Genomic DNA, 19,456 nt, shown 5'->3' on the forward strand with positions numbered 1-19,456 from the left:
TTCTTGACCGTTGGACCTTCCATTGGTCTCGTCCGCTCAATCCGCCGGAGTCTGTCTTCACATGCTGGGATAGACAACTCCCTATCTCACCGAGGGTTTGAGACCCGTCGGCTACCCTCACCTGGTTTAGCTGGCTTGTCGAAGTCGTTGCCTGGGGTGTGGCCGCTGTCGCATGCAAACAGCTACGGGGAGCCACAGGTGAGAGCTGAGTGCCAGGTGGGGACCAAAGGTGGACTAACCGCCCTGAAAAGGACATGACATGTTCCCCCACCAGAGGTGCTACCCCTCCCTGACACCCCATACACCCTCCATAGAGGGTGCCTGACTCACTGAGTTCCTCCAACACCATCTTCGTTGCTCTCAATAGTTCTGTATTCTGTTGCTCCAAAGTTTACTTAAATTTGGTGAAGCAGACAGAGCACATTTCAAACGTGTACAAACTTGTTTGTGGAGTTTGAACTTCCCCGGGAATTAAAATTTGAATAGTGAATAATTTATTTAAATCCAGAATAGTTTCAAATGGAAAATTACAGTAAAAATAATGCCATCTTCAGGTGTTCAGTAGCCATAATATTTTCATGTTTCAACTATCTTTTGAATCTTTTAAAGCTGACAATTAAAACTGCCTAAACAAAGCCTTTCACGTTTCATTTCATAGGCATATGTAACCTGGTTATAAATGCCATGGAAATGACCTTTTCTTTTACAGAAGCACAGTACATTACAAACATATCAACACAGCATAAGCATAAATTCATAGCCTACACAATTAAAAACAATAAGCACAGCGACATCAGTGCAAGTTAAAGGAAATGTAGTCTGAGGTAGAAGTTGAAATGTGGCCTTTGTGGCTTTTGAAATGTAATCTGAAATCAGGTATGCCTCTCTTTGTAAATCACCTCCACAGATTATGGTGTCCAAATCGAGACACAACACTACTGGAAAGGGTTCTGTCGAGCAATTTGCTTGAATGGTATCAAGAATGTGCAACTTAAGACTGGGAAAGTTTGGACTGTTCAAATTTTGCCAGAGATGGGATGCAGAAATTTACAAGACACGGGTCAGATGACACTTGGAGTATTGTGAGCATTTTTGGGCCCCTTATCTAAAAACAGATGTGCTAGCATTGGAGTACTTCAGGAGAAAGATCCCAGGACTGAAAGGGTTAATGTATGATGAGCATTTGATGGCTCTGGGTCTGTAATCGCTGGAGTTTAGAAGAATGAGGGGTGGACCTCATTGAGACCCATCGAATATTGGAAGGCTTAGATAGAGTGGATTTGGAGAGACTGTTTTAAATAGTGAGGGAGTCTAGGACCAGAGAGAACAGCATCTAAATACAAGGATGTCTGTTTAGAACAGAGGTGAGGAGGAATTTCTTTAACCAGAGGGTAGTGAATCTGTAGAATTCATTGTCACAGATGGCTGTGGAAGGAGGCCAAGTCATCAGCTATATTAAAAGCAGACGTTGATAGGTTGTTGCTTAGTAAGGGTGTCAAAGGTTATGGGGAGAAGGTAGGAAAATGCGGTTGTGAGGGATTATGAATCAGCCATGATGGAATGGTGGAGTATACTCGATGGGCTGAATGGCCTAATTCTGCTCCTATGTTTTATGGTCTTAATCAAAACATCAATAAACAATGAGGAACTTTCCACTGATAGATGGATTTGAGATACCACTTACTTCTGGAAAATCACAGCTGATAATAACAACTCCACTTTCCTTATCCTATTTCTGTATCTCTTTCTAAAAAAAAAGATACGTACTATGCTGTGACTACAGCATGTACATTCATTGAGGATGCCAGTAAAGGTTGGGCAGTAATGCAGGAGGGGGTGTGATTTATTGGATGGCTCTATCAAATGCCAGCAGAATTGTGGTAGATTAAATAGCTACTTCATCTGCTGTTTGATCCTATGTAGTTCCTGACTAATTTTGAAAATATACAATCTTGCATTTCACATTTCAACGACTAAGCAAATCTTGCCACGCAATGAAAATTCAACTAGTATTAATATTTTCTCCCTCTCTCAAGCCCTTTTATTCTGGCAATCTCCCCTCTATCCTTCAGTCCAGATGAAGAATTTCAGCCTGATACATTGACTGTCCATTTCTCTCTTCAGAGACTAAATGCCATGGACCAATACCATTAAGCAAGAGGACCACGGACCCCAGGTTGGGAACCCCTGCTGTAAGTTCATCTTTATTGCTCTAGCTTCCAGGACCTGTTGTCTCTCTCAATATTTTGCCTACATATCAAATTCAAGTTGAGGCCTATTGTCATTCAACCATAAAGATCATTCATCTATGGCCAAGGTGCAAAACACAACACATATAGTCACACACAGCACATACAGTCACAAACTAATATAAGCACAACTACCTGAACGACATGGCCTGAGGTTGGCAGGTTGACATAAGGTGTGAGGTACATGTTTATGTAAGGCAGTATAGAGTTACTGGCACTATTACAATAAAGCAAGCAGTAGTATAAATGTGTGAAACAGCAGGAATAACAGATAAAGTTGACGGGGGTGGGGGGTGTTGTTGGAGCAGAAGCCTTCAGACAGGGTGTACATACGTACTGGGTGGCAGCACAGTGTGAAGAAGTCTAATAGGCTGGGGGAAAGAAGACGTTACCCAGCCTGACCGTTCCAGTTCTTATGCTCCGGTACCTTCTGCCTGATGCTTCGCAATGTTATAGGGGATTTCAATATGTAGGTTGGAGCTGGATCCTGAGAGAGAATATGTAGAATGTCAACATGATGACTTTTTAGGGCAGCAAGTGGTTGAGCACACTAGGTGAAAGGCTATTTTGGATTGGGTTTTGTGTCATGATCATAATGTGATAGACTTCATCCTGTAATTTGAGAGGTAGAAGCTGAAGTCAAATGTATCAGTATTAGAGCGGAGTAAAGGGGATTATAGAAGCACGAAGGAGGAGCTGCACAAAGATGACTGGAAGGGACACCAGCAGGGAAGACAGCAGAACATCAATGGCTGGAGTTTCTGGGAGCAAGTCAGAGGCGCAGGAAAGATACATCCCAAAGACGAAACATACTAAAAGGAGGATGAGGCAACTGTGGCTGATAAGGGAAGTCAAGGACAGCATAAAAACAAAAGAGGGCATATAATAGAGTAAATAATTAGTGAGAAGTTAGAGGATTGGGAAACTTATAAAATCCAATACAAGGCAACTAAAAATGTGAAACATAAAGGTAAGCTAGCCAATACTATCAAAGAGGATATCAAAAGTATTTTCAGATATATAAAGAGTAAAAGAGAGGTGAGAGTAGATATCGGACCACTGGAGAATGACGTTGGAGAGATAATAATGAGGGACAAGGAAATGGCAGATAAATTAGGTGAGTATTTTGTATCCGTCTTCACTGTGGAAGACACTATCACTATCAGCGTGCTATAAGTTCGACAGTGTAGGGGGCAGAAGTGAGTGCAATTGCTATTACTAAGGAGAAGCTGCTTGGGAAGCTGAAGAGTTTCAAGGTAGATAAGTCACCTGGAACAGATGGACTACACCCCACCATTCTGAAAGAGGCAGCTGAAGAGATTGTGGAGGCATTAGTAATGATCTTTCAAGAATCACTAGATTCTAGCATGGCTCCAGAGGACTGGAAAATTGCTAATATCACTCTACTCTTCAAGAAGGGAGGGAGGCAAAGAAAGGAAATTATAAGCCATTTAGCTGACTTCAGTGTTTACGGAGATATTGGAGTTGATTGTTAAGGATGAGGTCTCAGGGTACTTGGAGGCACATGATAAAATAGGCCAAAGTCAGCATGATATCCTGAATGGGAAATCTTGCCTGACAAATCTGTTAGAATTCTTAGAGGAAATAACAATCAGAATAGACAACAGAGAATCGGTGGATGTTGTGTACTTGGTTTTCAGAAGGCCTTTCATAAGGTGCCACAAACAAGTCTGCTTATCAAGACAAGAGCCCATAGATTCACAGGAAAGATGGGGTGGAGTTTGTTAGGTGTGTTCAGAAAGGTTTCTTGACACAAGATGTATATAGGCCTACAAGAGGAGAGACTGTACTTGATTTGGTATTGGGAAATGAACCTGGCCAGGTGTCAGATCTCTCAATGGGAGAGCATTTTGGAGATAGTGATCATAATTCTATCTCCTTTACAATAGCATTGGAGAGAGATAGGAACAGACAAGTTAGAAAAGCATTTAATTGGTAAGGGGAAATAGGCTATCAGGCAGGAAATTGGAAGCTTAAATTGGGAACAGATGTTCTCAGGGAAAGGGGGATACTTGCGTGGAGTTCTGCATAGGTATGCTCTAATAAGACAGGGAAGTTATGGTAGGGTACAGGAACCGTGGGGTACAAAGGTTGTAATAAATCTAGTCAAGAAGAAAAGAAAAGCTTACGAAAGGTTCAGAGTGCTAGGTAATGTTAGAGATCTAGAAGATTATAAGGCTAACAGGGGCCATGAGAAGGTCTTGGCGGGCAGGATTAAGGAAAGCCCCAAGGCATTCTACAAGTATGTGAAGAGCAAGAGGATAAGACGTGAAAGAATAGGACATCAAGTGTGACAGTGAAAAAGTGTGCATAGAACCAGAGGAAATAGCAGAGGTACTTAATGAATACTTTGCTTCAGTATTCACCATGGAAAAGGATCTTGGTGATTGTAGTGATGACTTGCAGTGGACTGAAAAGCTTGAGCATGTAGATATTAAGAAAGAGGATGTGCTGGAGCTTTTGGAAAGCATCAAGTTGGATAAGTCACCAGAACCAGATGAGATGTATCCCAGGCTACCATGGGAGGCAAGGGAGGAGATTGCTGCGCCTCTGGTGATGATCTTTGAATCATCAAAGGGGACGGGAGAGGTTCCGAGGGATTGGAGGGTTGCAGATGTTGTTCCTTTATTCAAGAAAGGGAGTAGAGCTAGCCCAGGAAATTATAGACCAGTGAGTCTTACTTCAGTGGTTGGTAAGCTGATGGAGAAGATCCTGAGGTATAATATGATTAGGAATAGTCAGGATGGCTTTGTCAAGGGCAGGTCGTGCCTTACGAGCCTAATTGAATTTTGTGAGGATGTGACTAAACACATTGATGAAGGAAGAGTAGTAGATGTCGTGTATATGGATTTTAGCAAGGCATTTGGTAAGATACCCCATGCAAGGCTTATTGAGAAAGTACGGAGTCAAGGGATCCAAGGGGACATTGCTTTGTAGATCCAGAACTGGCTTGACCACAGAAGGCAAAGAGTGGTTGTAGTCAGGTCATATTCTGCATGGAGGTCGGTGACCAGTGGTGTGCCTCAGGGATCTGTTCTGGGACCTTTACTCTTCGTGATTTTTATAAATGACCTGGATGAGGAAGTGGGGGGATGAGTTAGTAAGTTTGCGAAGGTTGGAGGTGTGTGGATAGTGTGGAGGACAGTCAGAGGTTACAGCGGGACATTGATAGGATGCAAAACTGGGCTGAGAAGTTGCAGATAGAGTGAAGATAAGTGTGAAGTGGTTCATTTTGGTAGGTCAAATATGATGGAAGAATATAGTATTAATGCTAAGAATCTTCGCAGTGTGGAGGATCAGAGGGATCTTGGGGTCTGAGTCTATAGTACGCTCAAAGCTGCTACGCAGGTTGACTCTGTGGTTAAGAAGGCATACGGTGCATTGGCCTTCATCAATCGTGGGATTGACTGTAGGAGCCAAGAGGTAATGTTGTAGCCATATAGGACCCTGGTCAGACCCTACTTCGAGTACTGTGCTCAGTTCTGGTCGCCTCACTACAGGAAGGATGTGGAAGCCATAGAAAGGGTGCAGAGGAGATTTACAAGGATGTTGCCTGGATTGGGGAGCATGCCTTATGAAAACAGGTTGAGTGAACTTGGCCTTTTCTCCTTGGAGCTACAGAGGATGAGAGGTGACCTGATAGAGGTGTACAAGATCATGAGAGGCATTGATCATGTGGATAGTCAGAAGCTTTTTCCCAGGGCTGAAGTGGTTGCCAAAAGAGGACACAAGTTTATGGTCCTGGGGAGTAGGTACAGAGGAGATGTCAGGGATAAGTTTTTTACTCAGAGAGTGGTGAGTGCATGGAATGGGCTGCCGGCAATGGTGGTGGAGGCAGATATGATAAAGTCTTTTAAGAGACTTTTGGATGGGTACATGGAGCTTAGAAAAATAGAAGGCTATGCTTAAGCCTAGTGATTTCTAAGGTAGAGTCATGTTTGGCACAACTTTGTGGCCCAAGGGGCCTGTATTGTGCTGTAGGTTTTCTATGTTTCTAAGATACTTCCATGGATAGAGGATTGGCTGATTGGCAGGAGACAAAAAGTGGGAATAAGGGGAACCTTTTCTGGTTGGCTGCCGGTGACTAGTGATGTCGCTCAGGAGTTGGTGTCGAGACTGCTTCTTTTTATGCTTTACGTCAATGATTTGGATGACAGAATTGCAGACAAATTTGCAGGCAATACGAAGATAGGTAGAGTGGCAGGTGGTGTTGAGGAAATAGGGAGGCTGGAGAAAGACTTAAAGATTAAGAGGATGGGCAAAGAAGTGACAGATGGAATACAGTGTCAGGAAGTGTACAGTCATGCACTTTGGTAGAAGGAACAAGAGCATAAACTATACTCTAAATGGGCAGAAAATTTGAAAATCCAAAATGCAATGGGACTTGAGAGTCCTTGGACAGAATTCCCTGAAGGTTAACGGACAGGTTGAGTCAGTGGTGAGGAAGGCAAATACATAGTTAGCATTCATTGTGAGAGGATTAGAGTACAAAAGGAAGGATGTAACGCAGAGGCTTTATAGGCATTGGTGAGGCCTCACTTAGAGTATTGTAAGCAGTTTTGGGTCCCTTATCTAAGAAAGGATGTGCTGACATTGGAGAAGTTTCAGAGGAGGTTCACGAGAATGATTCCAGGAATGAAAGGTTTATCGTATGAGGAGCATTTGACTGCTCTGGGCATATACTCACTGGAATTTAGAAGAATGAGAGGGGTCCCACTGAATTATATCCAATGTTGAAAGGCTTGGTAAAAGTGGATGTGAAGAGGATGTTTCCTATTGTAGGTGACCCTAGAACCAGAGGGCACAGCCTCAGAATAGAGGGTCGTCCACTTAGAATGGAGGTGAGGAGGAATTTTTTTTTTAGCCAGAGGGTCACAAATCTGTGGAATTCATTGCCAAAGGTGGCTGTGGAGGCCAGGTCATTGGGCATAATCAAGGTGGAGGTGGATAGGTTCTTGGTTAGTCGGGGTGTGAAAGGTTACTGTGAGAAGGCAGGAAATGGAGCTGAGGGGGAAAATGGATCAGCCATGATGAAATGGCAGAGCGGACTCAATGTGCCACAGGCCTAATTCTGCTCCTATATCGTATGGTCGCCTGGTTATAAGGTGATAACCTGCCTTTAGAGGTACCAGTCAATTTCCAAGTCAAATATTTATATTTTACCACCTTAAATCTGGAGCTGTAGTAATGAGAGGGAACAAATTTATTATCCTTGGTGTGCAATGGTAAGCTCTCCTGCAATTTTAATTTTCAACTTTTTCACTGCCAGGTTTGTGTGCATGGAAGACTGGATTGAAATTAATCAAACATTTTGTTAATTGTCCTTCCTAGTAGATTGAGGGGCAACAGTCTTCCTTGAATACAATTATCAACTACATGGAAGGCACTCTGTATCCAAAATGAGAGTGTACAGAAAGTGTTATTTACATCTGAAATTGCTGCTAAGTTACTTACCTTTTACTTGATTTGCAGTGCAGACTTGCTACACATTCAAAAGATGATAATTATTGATATGTCTCAATGAAAACTGAGAGGAACCAAAAAACTCTTGCACAATGCCCAAGTGAATTAACTACCTACCTGCTCCATGGCACTGATGACCTTCTCCTCCTCTTCCTCAATAACTCTTTTTAAAAAGGCTAGTTCCAATTCAAGTTGTCTTTCATTCTCTTTTAGAGACTTTAATTCTGTGATGCTATTTGAATGCTGGGAATTCTTCTCATCTCGAGCTGCTTGAGCCTGCAGTAGATTTTTTAACCATTTTATAATTAAGTTTTTCTAAGTTATAAGCCTTAAGGATAATAAGCAATTCCAGAACACTTTGACTTCAGTTAATTAAACATTGATACAACTTTCGTCAATGCTAATGGCAGCAGGAAAACGTAGGTTTTGCTATAGCACTTAGAGAACAATTCTTCTAAATGAAAGAAGAATTGGATAAATTAACACCTTTTACTAAGTAACAAATTTTACCAGAATACTAAGCAAGTTATTATTCCTATACATAATAAATGATTTACTGTATTGTAAATAGTACAGATCATAATAAATGAAATAGTTCAATAATAAAGCCATGGATTTACAATATTAACCTGAGTAAAAGTTAGGTTAACGTTTTCATCGATGCATGACATGTATCTGAGATGTCACTGGAAGTAATATCAGAAACTCTGCCAAACAGTAAATCTAAATAATATTAAATAGATTCTAATCACTCCTTTAGTCTCAGTAGGAAGGAACCAAATATGCCTAAGGAGACCAAAAATTTGCAAATGCATTGCAATATATGCAGCTCTATTTAAAGGAATACTTACACAGTTAAGGTAACCTATACGTAAGCAGCTGCTTCAATAAACAATAGTACAGGACAGGATTTCTGAGGATGATGTGACAATGTAAATAACCACGTGCAAAATTTCAGCCTATGTGGGAAATAATTAGGTGAAGATATTTTCAGATGATGACTGAGATGGCCAAATCAATGAAACAAATACTAAATCCTTGTTGCAGTCAATGCTCTTGCAAAGTCAGGGTCAGGAACTTTGATTGATGTGTAGGTAGATTCAGAGCCTGAACTGCAGGCAATGACTTCAAAAGTTCAAAGGTTCATTTATACAACTCTGAAATTCTTCTCCAAATAGCGATGAAACCAAGAAAGAAATGAAAGGATCATCAGCCCCCAAATCCCCCTCCCCCTCCACATACAAAAAAAAACCAAGGAAGATCAGGCGAAAAACACAAAACACACAAAAAACACGAGACTGAAAAAAAAGTCCACAGTCCAAGTCCACCTCCAAAACGTAGAAAACCTGGGTAACATTCTCCCTCTCCATAGCAGAGCGATCTCACTAGCATTATAAAGGCAGTCTCCCCTTTCCATATCAGAGTAATTTCACCAGCGATAAAAAGGCAGTAGCCAGAGCTGGGATCATGGTCGGGGTCTGGAATACCAGCAATAAATTTATACACAAGCTAACACCTTATTGTTCTAGCTATGAAGGGGTTGTTCACTGTATGCCTCTGCAGTCTTAGTGTCATTGCCAACAGCCTTTGTGATACTGGCTTTTATTTAAAGGAAGTACCTGCCTTTATCCCTCTTAAATAATGAGGAATTGTAACAAAGTCACTCATTAACTTTTAGGGTAATCATGTTTCTTCCTCGGAAGCAAACCTACTCTGAATTGCTCGTGACAGCCAGCCAATATATCAGTCTTTATTCTCATCTCTCTATCATTATTACTATCCATTGTATAAATTCCAATAACTCATAACAGTAGCACCTGGAGGTAGTAGCAGTGAATTAACAATATTCAGTAATGACAGCACAGGATAACAAATAACCCAAGCAACTGCCTTTTAACGACAAAGGGTAGTTATGGCACTAATTACAGTAAATTTTAGTGTGGTAGAGATAGATAGTGTGGATCTAACTGTGCTTAAATTGGATTTGCAAAAATGTATAATTTTACTTACCTAAACTTAGTGAATCCTTCAATGTTCTTTCAGTTTCACAGCTTTGGGAGATCCACAAAGTCGCTGAACTAGAAAAACTGTTACTCATATAAATTAACTACTACTTTCTCCCTCATATTTGCAGGCCAGAATGGAGAAGAGACAATTGTACCTCTGGTACAATGATATAAAATACAGCTCCACACATCCCCCTCTAGCTTTCATTCTTTGCAGTCCTGGCTAAATGATAAAGGTTCTACTGAAAATGTAAAGACAAATTTGTATGTTGTGAGGGTGATTACACAGCTGTTAGCGATGCTGATTAATCATACATAATCTATCTGAAAAGGCAAGATGTAAAGCCCTGAATGAACAATCAATGATATTCTTGGCATGCTGTCATGAGGGGGGGGGTTTGACAGATGACTAAGGTTAATAATTTTGTTTAACATAGTCTATATTTTTCCAAAGTTCTCAAAGAAAATCGATTTACATTTTTTGTCATGGATTTTAAAAAGTCAGACCATATGGAAATTCTTGACTTTAATTTCATGGCATACTGGACTATTTGAGTGACATCAATGTTACGCATTTATCCATCCAGCTCCAAAAGAAAACAAGTATTCTGATTCTTTCCATTCCAAGAACTGCAGAAATATCACAATACCATATGGAAATCAGTTTTTACAGTTGGTTCCTTGGTCTACTGGAATCTCAATGCTCTAGGCACACTGAAAGTTGGGCCAAAGCCCACAGCACCAACCAGTGTACTTTTGTGTAATAGTTTTATTTTTGCCCCTTTTCATTTATTAGGACTGTTAAGTCAAAAAGATCTATTCTCTTCATGGTTCTGAATCTTGCAGCGAGACAGCAAGGGCAAGCACAACATGCTTATGTCATTTAAAATTGTATTTTGTTCCAAATTTGTAACTCAGCCAGTGTCGCTGTCTTTTAGGTGTTTTTAAGTATGCACAAACAAGAGAAAATCTCCAGGTGCTGAAAATCCAAGCAACAAACACAAAATGCTGCAGGAACTCAGCAGGCCAGGTAGCATCTTTGGAAAAAGAGTACAATTGACATTTCAGGCTAAAACGTCAACTGTACTCTTCTCCATAGATGCTGCCTGGCCTGCTGAGTTCCTCCAGCATTTTGGGTGTGTTGCTTTAATTATACACATTTAGCTTTTAACCTAATTTAACCTAAATGATTAGTAGTAATATCCTTCAGTATACCACTCAATTGATCATTTTGTTTTTAAAATGACCTACAAGTAGAGCAAACTTCAAATTGTGCTCTCCTCCCATTTTAGACTTCTCTCTGTATTGGTTTGCGTATTTGTAAAATAAAAAGACAGACAGACGTAACACCAGATTATTTATACCCAATATACAGTAATAACTATTTAAACAATCAGTTTTCTTAAACTATACCTACCCTCTCCACATCTTGTGTTAGTTCCATCACCTGAGAGTGCAAAATGGCATTTTCTTTTGTCAAGCGGCTACAGTCATCAGCCTCTTTATTTCTGAGAAACTTTTCTTCTTCTGCTAATACCTCTTGCTCCCTCAGCTTTTGCTGCAGACTACTAATTTCATTTCTGGAAATACATTAAACCAGTTAACCTTTACCTGGAAGTAAAAATGAGAATGTACATTCTATTTCTCCTTGGATTATGTATGACATGACTTGAACAAGTAAGGAAATGATCAGAGTCAGAATCAAGATTAATATCTCTGGTGTACTTTGTGAAATTTGTTGTTTTGCAGCAGCAGTTCATTGCAGAATATAATAATAACTATAAATTACTATAATATGTATGTATACATATATTTATAATCATATATATGTGTGTGTGTGTGTGTGTGTGTATTAATAAAATAAAGGGTGCAAAAAGAGAGAAAAAGTACTGAGGTAGTGTTCATGGCTTCATTGTCCACTCAGAAATCTGATGGCAGAGTGGAAGATGTTGTTCCTGAACCAATGAGTGTGTGTCTTTAGGCTCCTGTACCTCCTCCTTCATGGTGGCAATGAGAAGAAGGCATGTCCAGGGTGATGGGGGTCCTTAATGATGGATGCTGCCTTTTTGAGGCATCACCTTTTGAAGGGGTCTTGGATGGTGGGGAGATTACTGCCCATGATGGAGCTGGCTGAGTTTACAACTTTCTGCCTTAGTTACTGATGGAAGTTACTTATGTGGAGTAACCATTTTTTACAGGATGAAAATTAAATGATTAAAGGTCTGTCATGTTAAATAAGTAAGGCAGGAAGGTGGCAGTGAAATAAATACACCATATGGAAAAGTTTCACACTTCTGTAGAACAGAGGAAACTACAATTTTTTAAATGAGAAAAACCAGTAATTATTGATACTTGAAGGAATTCTGGTGTGCTGTTTCTCAAAAGGTAAAAGCTGAAAACGGGTTCAGCAGTTATTTGGCAGGTAAATGATATTTTACGAGGGGTGATTGATATGTTCGTGGCCTAAGGTAGAAGGAGTCAGTTTTAGAAAACCTAGCACATTTATTTTTCAACATAGTCCCCTCCCACATTTACACACTTAGTCCAGTGGTCGTGGAGCATACGGATCTTGGACCTCCAGAAAGTGTCCACAGCAGGGGTGTGGACACAGAGGTTAATAACTCATCAGTTAATAACTCATCGGAGTGATTGATAAGTTCATGGCCTAAGGTAGAAGGAGATGAGTTATAGTCATAGTCATAGTCACACTTTATTAATCCCGGGGAAATTGGTTATACAGCTCTCTTTACATGCACATGCAGTTCAGCTCTTTGAGTCATTATGCAGAAAGTTTGAAGTTAATAACTCATCAGTTAATAACTCAGCAGGGGTGATTGACAAGTCATAGTCATACTTTATTGATCCCGGGGGAAATTGGTTTTTGTTACAGTTGCACCATAAATAATAAATAGTAATAAAACCATAAATAGTTAAATAGTAATATGCAAATTATGCCAGGAAATAAGTCCAGGACCAGCCTATTGGCTCAGGGTGTCTGACCCTCCAAGGGAGGAGCTGTAAGGTTTGATGGCCACAGGCAGGAATGACTTCTTATGATGCTTTGTGCTGCATCTCAGTGGAATGAGTCTCTGGTTGAATGTACTCCTGTGCCCAACCAGTACATTATGTAGTGGATGGGAGACATTGTCCAAGATGGCATGCAACTTGGACAGCATCCTCTTTTCAGACACCACCGTCAGAGAGTCCAGTTCCATCCCCACAACATCACTGGCCTTACGAATGAGTTTGTTGATTCTATTGGTGTCTGCTACCCTCAGCCTGCTGCCTCAGCACACAACAGCAAACATGATCGCACTGGCCACCACGGACTCGTAGAACATCCTCAGCATCGTCCGGCAGAGGTTAAAGGACCTCAGTCTCCTCAGGAAATAGAGACGGCTCTGACCCTTCTCGTAGACAGCCTCAGTGTTCTTTGACCAGTCCAGTTTATTGTCAACTCATATCCCTAGGTATTTGTAATCCTCCACCATGTCCACACTGATCCCCTGGATGGAAACAGGGGTCACTGGTACCTTAGCTCTCCTCAGATCTACCACCAGCTCCTTAGTCTTTTTCACATTAAGCTGCAGATAATTCTGCTCACACCATGTGACAAAGTTTCCTACCGTAGCCCTGTACTCAACCTCATCTCCCTTGCTGATGCATCCAACTATGGCAGAGTCATCCGAAAACTTCTGAAGATGACAAGACTCTGTGCAGTAGTTGAAGTCCGAGGTGTAAATGGTGAAGAGAAAGGGAGACAAGACAGTCCCCTATGGAGCCCCAGTGCTGCTGATCACTCTGTCGGACACACAGTGTTGCAAGCACACGTACTGTGGTCTGCCAGTCAGGTAATCAAGAGTCCATGACACCAGGGAAGCATCCACCTGCATCGCTGTCAGCTTCTCCCCCAGCAGAGCAGGGTGGATGGTGTTGAACACACTGGAGAAGTCAAAAAACATGACTCTCACAGTGCTCGCTGGCTTGTCCAGGTGGGCGTAGACACGGTTCAGCAGGTAGATCATGGCATCCTCAACTCCTAGTCGGGGCTGGTAGGCGAACTGGAGGGGATCTAAGTGTGGCCTGACCATAGGCCGGAGCAGCTCCAGAATAAGTCTCTCCAGGGTCTTCATGATGTGGGAGGTCAATACCACCGGTCTGTAGCCATTGAGGCCGCTGGGGCGCGGCATCTTCGGCACAGGGACGAGACAGGACGTCTTCCACAGCACAGGAACCCTCTGGATCCTCAGGCTCAGGTTGAATACATGGCAAAGTACTCCACATAGCTGAGGGGCACAGGCTTTGAGCACCCTGGTACTGACACCATCCGGTCCTGCAGCCTTGCTTGGGTTGAGACGTTTCAGCTGTCTTCTCACCTGTTCAGCTGTGAAGCCCACCATGGTGGTTTCGTATGGGAAAGGGGTATAGTCATGAGAGCAGGGTGGGGGACTGTGAGGAGGGGTAGGAGGAGAGAGTGGAATATGTGTTGATTGGGGGCCGACAACAGATGTCTCATGTGGGGGATGGGCAGGGGCCACAAAGTCAAATCTGTTAAAGAACAGGTTAAGTTCGTTGGCCCTGTCCACACTGCCTTCAGCTCTTCTGTTGCTAGTTTGCCGGAACCCAGTGATGGTCCTCATCCCCCTCCAGACCTCTCTCATGTTGTTCTGCTGGAGTTTCCACTCAAGCTTCCTCCTGTACCTGTCTTTAGCCTCCCTGATCCTGGCTTTCTGGTCCCTCTGTATTGCCCTCAGCTCCTCCCTATTTCCATCTCTAAACGCCCTCTTTGTAGCGTTCAGGATGTCCTTAATGTCCTTTGTTACCCATGGCTTGTTATTTGAATAACAATTTGAATAGCTCTCACTAAGTTCGTGGCCTAAAGTAGAAGGAGATGAGTTAATAACTTCAAACTTTCTGCATAATCACTCAAAGAGTTGACCTGCACTTGCATGTAACAAGAGCTAAATAACTCATCTCCTTCTACCTTATCAATCACCCATCTGTGGACACTTTCTGGAGGTCCAAGATCCATATGCTCCACAACTGCTGGACTAAACGTGTAAATGTAGGAGGGGACAATGTTGAAAAATAAATGTGCTAGGTTTTCTAAAATTGACTCCTTCTACCTTAGGCCATGAACATATCAATCACCCCTCATATGTGGATCAGGACAAAGGAAGCTTTGCTCAAACTATGTTGGACCTTAGCTAAAGAGATCAACATGGCATGTATATCTCCTGTCTCTCACTAAGTATATTTACCTGGGAGTTCATGCAACATAGATGTACTAGACTGATTCCTGTGATTAGCACAGGTGGGGTGGGGGATGGTGGAGAGTATAACTGACTGGGTTTTAGGGTTTAGAGTTTTAGAGCTACTGGGTTTTAGAAGAATGAGAAGTCATCTTACCAATACACAAGATTCAGGGTGTTGTAGAAAACTCTTTCCTTTGCCAGTGTATCTAGATCTAAAGGGCATGTTCTCAAGGCCATCTAAGACCGAGAAGTGTTTTTTTAAAATGCGAAGGGATATAAAATTTTGCAATTTCTTTTTACATCATACCCAATGATGGTAAGTCCTTGAGTGTATTTGACACAGAGAAAGATTTTTGGTCACTAAGGAAAATCAGAGGTGATGAGAATGGGACAAAAAGGTGGTATTGGGGTGCAGAATCAACTTCGACCTTACTATCTTGACTGACACCACTATAATTTCATGGAGCTTAAAAGAAATTAAAAATAGCACAAAAGGTCAGAGGTGGCATCATTTGAAATAAATGATTAGATTAGTTTGGAAGGAGGAAAACAAAATTGAATAGATAGGGAATAAGTGTGGAAAACAGGGAAGTGGAACACAGATTTATTGTCTATATTACTTGTAAAGAAAATTCAAATCTGTTCCGCATACAGTATATACATTTAAATCAATTGGGAACAGCAATCCTTAGTGTGTGCAGAGTTGGATTTAGTACGGGATTTCTCCCTGAGTCCTATTTGTTGGCTCTCTTTACCGCTCTCTCCTTATTTAATGACTTTCACTCCACCATTATTCTACTTTCTTCCTTCAAGCTCAAGCACACAGTTTAAGATGACAAGCATTTTATTTTATCTTAGCCAGGGAAAAAAAATCAAATTGTATTTGACAGATACTGTCCTCCAGTATTATTGGTTCAATAATGTTCAACATCATATGGTTATAGACATCGAGCTACTGAGACTCCCCCCAACCCCCCACCCCGTTTATTTTTCCAATACTATATACCAGGGGTTGTAAAATGATAGAATATCAGTAGGGAAAGGGGAATTTGGAAAACCTTAAACATGAAAATATATTAATCAGTTTCCTCAAACAAAAATTTTAAAATATTGAATTATTAGGGCTGTGTACAATCCACAGGATAAACATTCTAAATTCTTAGTTGTACGACATTCAGGGTGTTACGGAGAAAAAGTCTTCATGCTGGAATCAGCCTTTTATTTCTTTACAGTAGGAATTCAAATATAGCGTTTCCATAAACTCCTACATGTCTACCAGATGCAACATGAACACTGAGGAAGTCTACGTTAAATTCCTGTTACTTGTGCCATGCTAGGGTGGAGGAGCAACACCTTATTTTCTGTCTGGGAAGCCTCCAGCCTGATGGCATGATTATCAATTTCCCTTTCGGGTTTTAAAAAACTCCTCCTCCCTCCCCACCCTGGCCTTTTACCTCTCCTCACCTGCCTATCACTTCCTCCTGAGACCCCTCCTCCTTCCCTTTCTCCTGTGGTCCACTCTCCTCTCCTACAAGATTCCTTCCTCTCCAGCCCTTTACCTTTCCCACACACCTGACTTCACCTATCACCTTCCAGCTATCTCTCTCCCCCTCCCATCTTTTTATTCTGGTATCTTCCCCCTTCCTTTCCAGTCCTGAAGAAGGATCTTGGCCTGAAATGTTGACTGTTCATTCATTTGCATAGATGCTGCCTGACCTGCTGAGTTCCTCCAGCAGTTTGTGCGTTTTCATTAGTTTACAAGCTTTCATTAAAAATAATGCAGTTCAAATCCATTATTTCCTCACCGGAGGTCTCTCGCAATGTGGTCTTGCATGGACACAGTACTAGTGTAGTATTCCTCCTCACACCGATGAAGGGCAACTTGGGCCTTTAACAATTCCAGCTTCTTTTGTTCAAGCTGAACTTCTGCCGCTTGGTGCTTCTCAACATGCTGATTAAGCTTAAGAGGTTTTAAGGAACAATATGTAACTGATAACGACAATTGAGATAAAGCATCAGATTTCTCTACAGTTATTGTTGTCTTCTACCATCAGAAAACCAGTAGTGGCCTAAAGGTCTTAGGCAATTCCACTTATCAATTGCACAAACCTATTTCAAAATCATTCTGAAATAATGGCTTGTTCTTGTTAATGAAGAAATAATTCATCACAGTATATAATTAACAAGGAAAATAAATCGTAATTTATAATTCTTGTTTTTTTAAATTATATGTTTGTAACATAGTTAATCTGGTTGATTGGATTTATTAAGCAATAAAGTAAGCAGTAAAATGTTAAGGATCAACTGACTGAAAATAGTATTTAAATCTCCAAACCTTAATTCCCAGAACTTTCCAAAGCTTTTTGTACTTTAAAGAATGCAATTTATTTATCTGGCTCCTTCACATTTTGAGCTATTTGCTTGCACTCCCCAGTGATCTCCTGTAGAACAGTCTCCAAGATTCTGACTAGGTGCTCCTACAAACACTGCGCTTTCTGAGAGGCATGCTATATTCACAACTTGTGAGGAAGGTGAAAGTCTATGGTGTTTAAGATCAGAACAGAAATTTACTGATCGGGAACTTTATATTAGAAAGGAATGTAGTCTGTGGTCAAGGATGACAGAGAGGTGAAGAAGACATTTAACAAGCTGTCCTTTGTCAGACAGGGCATTGAATTTAGGAGCAAGGACATTATGCTGCAGTTTCATAAGTTGTCAGTGAGGGTGCACTTGGAGTATTGTGTAGTTTTCAGCTCTCTTTTGTAGGAAAGACGTTGTCAAACATGGAGAGGATGCAGCAGTTTTACAAGGATGTTGCCTGCACTAGAGAGCTGATTTATAGGGAAAGGTTGGCCATGCTGGATCTTTGTTCTCTGGAGTGCAGAATAATGGGAGGTCACCTTATAGAAGTTTATAAAATCATGAAGAGTATGGGTGGCCAGTCTTTCCTCAGGACTGGGGAGTCCAAAACTAGTGGGCATAGATACAAGATAAGAGGGAATTTGAGAGGGAGAAGCATAAAGCGCATGTATCAGTATTGCAATGGAATAAAGCGAATTACAGAGGCATGAGAGTGGAGCTTGCCCAGCTGGATTGGAGGAGGATACTAGTGGGGATGACGGAAGAGTAGAGATGGCTGAAGTTTCTGAGAATAGTTCACAAGGCACAGGATAGATATATCCCACTAAAGAAATTGTTCTCAAATGGCAGGGATAGGCAACCATGGTTGACAAGGGAAGTCAAGGACTGCATAAGAGCCAAGGAAAGGGCATATAATGTAGCAAAAGTGAGTGCAAAGTTGGATGATTGGGTAGTTTTTAAAATCCAACAAAATGCAATGAAAAAGCTATAGGAAGGAAAAAGATTAAATGAGGATAAACTAGCCAATAATATAAAGCAGGATACTACAAGTTTTTATAGTCATATAAAGAGTAAAAGGGAGGAGAGAGTTGATATTGGACCACTGGAAAATGATGCTGTTGAGGTAGTAATAGAGGACAAAGAAATGGCAGATGAACTTAATGAGTATTTTGCATCAGTCTTCACTGTGCAAGACACCAGCGGTGTGCCAGAGGTCCATGACTGGCAGGGAGCAGCAGTGAGTGCCATTGCTATTACAAAGTAAAAAGTGCTAGGCAAACTCAAAGGTCTTAAGGTGGATAAGTTACCTGAACCAGATGGACTACTTCCCAGAGTCCTGAGAGAGGTTGCTGAAGAAATAATGGATGCATTAGTTATGGTCTTTCAAGAATCACTTGATTCTGGCATGGTCCCAGAGGACTGGAAAATCGAAAATGTCACTCCACTTTTTAAGAAGGGAGGAGGCAAAAGAAAGGAAATTATAGGCCAATTAGTCCATTCTCAGTGGTTGGGGAAGTGTCAGAGACTATTATTAAGAATGAAGTTTTGGGGTAACTTATAGACAAATGATAAAATAAGTCAAAGTCAGCATGGTTTCAGTGAAGAGAAATCTTGCCTGAAAAACCTGTTAGAGTTCTTCAAGGAAGTAACAAGCAGGGTGGACAAAGGAGAGGCAGAGAATGTCATTTACTTGGATTTTCAGAAGGCATTTGATAAGGTGCCACACGAAGCTGCTTAACAAGGTAAAATCCTATAAGATACTAGTATGGATAGAGGAATAGCTGACAGGCAAGAGGCAGCAAGTGGGAATAAAGAGGGCCTTTCCTGGTTGGCTGCCAGTGACTAGTGATGTTCCTCAGGGGTCAGTATATGGGATTGCTACTTTTCACATTATGTAAATCATTGACAAATAATGGAATTGATGACATTGTGGCAAAGTTTGCAGATGATACGAAGACAGGTGGAGGGGTAGGTAGTGCTGAGGAAGTAATGCAATTGCAGCAGGACTTAGACAAATTGAAAGACTGGCAAAAAAGTGGCGGATGGAATAGAGTGTTGGGAAATGTATGATAATGATTTGGTAAAAGGAACAACAGTACAA

At 41.3% G+C, this 19,456-nt stretch overlaps 1 protein-coding gene across 1 annotated transcript in view; it reads right to left on the bottom strand.

The window, feature by feature from the left end:
- Window positions 1-19,456, bottom strand: part of LOC134355555 (chromosome partition protein Smc-like) — a 56,604-nt gene that overhangs the window by 14,417 nt on the left and 22,731 nt on the right. The window contains exons 4-6 of the mRNA XM_063065589.1: window positions 16,800-16,954; window positions 11,157-11,319; window positions 7,851-8,009 (exon numbers count right to left, since the gene is read on the bottom strand). Coding sequence (XP_062921659.1) covers window positions 7,851-8,009; window positions 11,157-11,319; window positions 16,800-16,954 — 477 coding nt within the window. The remainder of the gene's footprint in view (window positions 1-7,850; window positions 8,010-11,156; window positions 11,320-16,799; window positions 16,955-19,456) is intronic.

The sequence above is a fragment of the Mobula hypostoma genome, chromosome 1, assembly GCF_963921235.1.
Source record: "Mobula hypostoma chromosome 1, sMobHyp1.1, whole genome shotgun sequence".
Lineage (NCBI taxonomy): Eukaryota > Metazoa > Chordata > Chondrichthyes > Myliobatiformes > Myliobatidae > Mobula > Mobula hypostoma.